Raw genomic sequence first — 6,000 nt, 5'->3', positions numbered from 1 at the left:
GTTCATGGTGGTGGACAACCTGGACAAGTGAAACCTCTTTGAGGAAACCACCTCTAAAAACCGAGGGTCATTAGACGTAGGCTATAAAAACCCATGCCAGAATAATCTGGCCTAGGCTGTAGGTGGTCTCCTCCTAGAGGTGGTCTTCTGGAGGGGGTTACATTCTATACCACGAGGTTTAGGTGGAGTAAAAACACAAGTCGCAAAGTTCCGTTTGAATTTGAAAATATTTTATTTGAATAGCAAATAGTTACACGGTGGAAACAGTTCTATCGAAGCTCTCTATAAATAGCTAGCAGATAAGAAAATAATGTATGTAGAAAAGAGATTGCTTCTAGACAATTAAGAGCTATCCGTTTAACAGAGCCGTCTGCCCCTTAAAGCACAATGAATGGAAACAGCCATCGATTAGGAATGTAGAAAGGCGCGAGCCCTCCAGCCAAAAAGACAAATAAATAAAAGCGAGCGGTGACGATGGGGAATGTCAGGCGCAGAAGACTGCGCTAATGGTCACAGCAATAAATAAAGGAATAAATAAACATAATTCATCATAAAATTAACATATACATTTGGACAGGGGTGGAGACGGCCGGCAGGCGGCAGTGGGCACTGGCGTGGCCTCTCTATCATACAAGGCAGTTCATCGTCTCTTCTACAAAGTTAGGAGACAAGGCATTTGTGGCTAAAGACTAAAATCAAGGGCCCCCCCTAAGATCAGATCTGGGGGCGTTCACCAGCCGTTATAAAGCTAATCGTCATGGTCGGGGACAGGCTGTGAATCAAAGGCAGTGGATGTGGACTCCAGACAGGAACGCGGACAGGGGCCGACATTTACAGGAGACCCTTTTCTACAGGAGAGTGGGCAAAGCTGGCAAGGAAAGAAGGCGCCCACCCTACACGGCATGAGATATGCACACACCAAGAACACCATGACCTTGTGTGGCGTCATCCTACAACAGAACAGACTACAGAACAGTTACACTCACATTCCCGTGCCAGGCCCGGTGCCATGGCAGACACAGAGAGACAACACTATCACAGGTTTGCATCACTAGTGACTGAGCGGGAGGCGGCACGGCCGGAAAGCAATAATGTTACCCCTGTTAAGGCTGGAGGGGCAATGCCAAGCTCTAGGACAGTGCAAAGATTCCACCCTGGGGTGGCATGGGGGGGCTGCATTGCCTCCACGGGTAGTGCTGTCTCATTCCTCAGTGGTGGTCTCTGGAGAACATTATTGCTTTGGTATAGAGATGCTGCCTCCCTTGCCAGGTGGGCACGGTCATTGGTACAGTCTACCCTCTGCCCTATCTTGCTTTAAAGCACAATAACCACATGTAATGCACTCATATGGCTGCTTCTGGTTTTGGCAGCAGGTCAGTCCAGGTGCAGGGTGGCAGTGCCCCCCCTCCTAGGCTAGAGGAGGGTGGCAGCATGGGGTTGGTGTCAGGAAAGGCACAGTTCTCTTCAGGCCACAGTGGTCAGAGGCCATTGTTTGGCAGATCCTGGGATGAGAGGGCACTCCTGCTGGCAGTCCCTTACCATGCCCTCTCAGTGCCCACCAGGCCTCTCCTCCCCACACTAGTCTTTGGCTGGTCAGCAGGCCGGGCGCACGGGCACCTGCAGCAGGATGACCTGGCGGTTCTCGGACGGGTGGCACTTGTTGATGTGCCGGGTGAGGCCGGGCGAGCTGTAGAAGGTGGCGGGGCAGTACTTACAGGGGAACAGCTGGGACGAGTGCAGCAGGCGGATGTGGCGCTCCTGGCTGCTCTTGCCCGGGAAGGTCTCCCCGCACACCGGGCACGAGTGGCACTCGGAGCTGCCGCTCAGGTTGATGGGCCCCGGGCTCTTGGCTCGCCTGTCCTCCGGGTAGAGCAGCTCCTCGGCGGTGTGGCACAGCAGGTGCTTCCGCAGGTAGGCCTGGCGCCGGAACTTCTTGGCGCACTGCGGGCACTCGTACAGCCCGTCCTCGGAGCCGGACTCTGAGGCCCCGGGGCTGGGGGTGTCCCGGTCGCTGAGGGGCTCGTCTTTGGCGGGGGCGCTGGGAGCCGCGGGGGGCCGGGGCTTGTGCCAGCGGCGGTGGGAGGCCAGGTTGGCGGGGCAGCTGAACACCTTGTCGCACTCGGGGCAGCGGTACTCCACCCGCACGATGCGGGAACACTTGTGCTGCGCCAGGGAGAACGGGTCGCTGTACTCCTCCTTGCACAGCTGGCAGATGAACTCCCCCAGCGGCTTGTGGCCGGAGCTGCGGGGCGGATCCACCGGACCCTCCTTGATCTTCAGCCCCAGCACCGGGGACGTGGTCACCTCGTCCTCGAACGTCAGCTTCCGGATGGCTTTGGTCTTCTTGGCGGCGGGCGGCTTGTGGTGGCCGCTGAGCTTGCTGTGCGGCTCGGCTGGACGCTTCAGGAGCGCCCCGGAGGAGGCGGAGGAGGCGGGCGGCAGGCTGCCCGAGGAGCTCATCTTTAGGTCGGTGGGCGGGTACAGCAGCGGCTCCATGGAAGTCACCAGAGCCGGGAAGGACTCCGCGGACACCGGGGAGCCCAGACTGAAGCTGCGGTCCAGGTACTCCCGGCTCACCGGGCGGGTCGGGCTGGACAGGGACTGCTGCACAGAGTCGGGGTTCCCGTACTGACCGGCTGGAGGCGGCCGGGGGCAGCAGGGGGGCGCCAGGGCGGCTCGGTCAGGACTGGCTGGGGCTGCAGATCCTCCGGTGGCCGTGCACAGCTCCGGCCTCTGCCCGGACACAACGGGGAACATCATCCACTGCCCGCGCTCCTCATCTTCGTCCCGGACCCTGTAGGACACGGGTGGGGACTTTCTGCTCCTCTTCACCAGGAAGCCTTTGGGCATGTCTGCGGGCGGAGGTAACGGGCACTGTCCGAGGTGCTGCTCTGGCTCTGTCCGAGGTGCTGTACGAGCCGATCTGTGGATCCTCAGCCCCGGGGTCGCCTCCTCTTTATAAGCGGCGATGTTCCTGAGCGCACGCCGAGCTGTCAGCGCCGCAGCCAATCCCAGGCCGGGCCCGGCGGCTCAAGTGCTGCGGGGGGCGGGGACAGGCGCGAGCGGCAGATGTACCTGAGCCCCGCCCCTCCCCTCCGGCTGTGGCGGCACACGCCCGGCCCCGCCCGCCCTCACGCCTGGCTGCCTCTCAATGCCCGGCCACACGTGCCTAAATGTGGAGGGGGAGAGGGCGACCCTACCCCCTGTGCACAGCCCCCGCCTGACACTCCTGCTGCTGTCTATACCTGGAAGTGGAGGGGACGTGTCCGGTGCTGACCCCGCGAGCAGGACGCGGATAACGGGCCTCATGTACACCCCAGCTGAGGGCGAAACTGCTGTCCGGGGTCCTGCACCTGCTGTGCCCTGTATGAACGGGGAATAATGGAGGAGACACCCGGGCAAGAATGTCAGCTTCTATCTGTTATCTATCTATCTATTATCTATCTATCTATTATCTCTCTATCTCATATCTCTCTATTATCTATCTATCTCCTATCTCTCTCTATCTATTATCTATCTATCTATTATCTATCTATCTATTATCTCTCTATCTCATATCTCTCTATTATCTATCTATCTATCTATCTATCTCTATTATCTCTCTATCTGTTATATATCTATCATCTATCTCTCTATCTCATATCTATCTCTCTATTATCTCTATCTATTATCTATCTATCATCTCTCTATCTATTATCTATCTATCATCTCTCTATCTATTATCTCTCTATCTGTTATATATCTCTCTATTATCTACATGTCTATTTTTTCTTATGTATGTTGCTCACTTCTAAAGCACTCTACAGACACTATCATTATTGCCGTCGCCAACAGAGCTCACAATCTAAGTTCCCTTTCAGTATGTCTACGGAGTGTGGAAGTCCATACAAATACAGGGAGCACATACGGACTCCGTACAGATGATGTCCTTGTCAGCAGGACCCCCAGACCCCAGTGCTAAGGCTACTTTCACATTATAAGAAGGAAGAGTTCCAGCACTTGTATGTAGTTTCCTTGCGATATCTTTATTTTCCAAAAACAGCTTCACAAATAAGGACCAATTCACACACTCCTGCACAGTGGACGCGTTTCGAACAGGTTACGACTAAGAACGCCAAAGTTCGAAACGCGTCCACTGTGCAGGAGTGTGTGAATTGGTCCTTATTTGTGAAGCTGTTTTTGGAAAATAAAGATATCGCAAGGAAACTACATACAAGTGCTGGAACTCTTCCTTCTTATCGTTTGAACTGTGGAATCTACTTGATTCGTTCCGTGCACGCGGATCAGATTAAGGGTGAGCTGGACTTTCATATACACACTTTCACTGATGTGAGAGTAGCCTTACTCCTGAGTGCGCTCTACTATCTTACCCATTTATCTCCTATCTATATCTATCATCGATCACTCACCTATCTGTCTATTTAAAGCAAAAACAACTAGCGGCACCGTCTATAAGGTGATGTTCGGATGTCATCCCTCTGGGACAGTAGGCGGTACTCCAAACGTGGCGGATGGGTGGTGGAGTGCCGCCTCATCTTCGCATCTTGGCTCTATCTGTCTATCTAATGTTTCTCTCATTTCTTTCTGAAGTCTTGGAGGAGTCTCCGGCAGTACATGAATGTCTGTGACGGGTTCTGACTGCATGAGCGGTGACATCGTCTATGAATGACATCTCTGCAGAGCAAATAGTGCGCAGTTCATACAGCGTTTCATAGAAAACGGGCCAGCCCCTGCCTCCTCCATGGTGCCGTCACATACCTGGTCACTGTCCTCATACCTGGTCACATTTCAGCGACACTTCTGCCCCGTCACACAGCTGATTACATGTATGTACCGCAGTATCCTGCCCATAGGTCGCTGAAAGTGCTGACCGTTTATGTGACTGTAACATGTGGTGTATCACTAAAGGGGTTCTCCGAGGATAGCTCATCAGTATCAGATCAGCGGTTTGAGGCGGCAGTCCATGCACAGCGTCGTATACGTCTAGTGGCTGTGCCTGGTATTGCAGCTCAGCTCTACTCACTTGAATAGGACTGAGCTGCTCCTAGGCCACGTGACTGATGACCGTGGCATCACTGGTCTAGGAAGAGGCCACAGTGGTCCATGAGTGCAGCAGCCTCTTCAAACAGCTGATCATCAGGTGGGCCGGGAGTCGGAGCCCTGCCTATCTGCTATTAATGACCTATCCTGAAGATAAGTCATTAATATAAAAAATCTTGGAGAACCCCTTTAATATTGAGTAATTTGTTGTCCTCCTATTAGTGAGAATATAAGCGTTACTATACATGTAGGTTCAGACTTCTGTACATGGCTATATCATCATCGCCATAAGTATCGGTGTAGCATATAATCACCCCTGTTTATTAAAGGGGTATTCCTATCTGGGACATTTATGGCTTATCGATAGAATATATGTCATATAGGTGCAGGTGGGACCTGCTCCTGTCTCCAGAATGGGGCTCTGAATGAAGGGAGAGCAAGCCACACATGCGCAGCCATCCGCCATTCACCTCTGTGGGACTTTTAAAAATATTCGGATGGGTGGCTGCACTTCTGTGACTTGTTCTCCATTCACTGCTATAGAGGTGAATGGAGAGGGCACCTCGCTTACACAGTGTGCCCTCCATTCACTTTGGGGCCCCAAGCTGATGGTATTACCCCTTATTCCTTATAGATTGCCATTCTTTTAGGCAGGGGCGTAGCTAAAGGCTCATGGGCCCCGGTGCAAGAGTTCAGTTTGGGCCCCCCTTCCCTCAGTGCTTTGTGGCCAGGGGCAGGGAAGCATATAGCCTTCCTGCTGCCTGAGGCAAAAAATTGAAACGGTACACTACCCCCCCCCCCCCCCCCCCCCCAACAAATTCTTGACCTAACCTCTTCCCTCCAGCCAGAGGTGTAACTTGAACAGCATGGTCCCGGTGTCTTCCTATGCACCGCAAGAGTCTTTGGCCCGATAGCGACTGCTACCTCAGCACCCCCTATAGCTACTCCCCTTGCTTTTAG

The 6,000-nt window shown here is 53.6% G+C and overlaps 1 protein-coding gene across 1 annotated transcript; it reads right to left on the bottom strand.

The window, feature by feature from the left end:
- Window positions 1-272: 272 nt before the first annotated feature.
- On the bottom strand, window positions 273-2,900 carry INSM1 (INSM transcriptional repressor 1). The gene has a single exon (XM_044291744.1). The coding sequence runs from the start codon at window positions 2,848-2,850 to the stop codon at window positions 1,594-1,596; it is 1,257 nt and encodes a 418-aa protein (XP_044147679.1). The 5' UTR covers window positions 2,851-2,900; the 3' UTR covers window positions 273-1,593.
- Between the last annotated feature and the right edge of the window lie 3,100 nt (window positions 2,901-6,000).

The sequence above is a fragment of the Bufo gargarizans genome, chromosome 4 (assembly GCF_014858855.1).
Source record: "Bufo gargarizans isolate SCDJY-AF-19 chromosome 4, ASM1485885v1, whole genome shotgun sequence".
Classification (NCBI taxonomy): Eukaryota; Metazoa; Chordata; class Amphibia; order Anura; family Bufonidae; genus Bufo; species Bufo gargarizans.
This window is presented reverse-complemented; position numbering and strand designations above follow the sequence as displayed.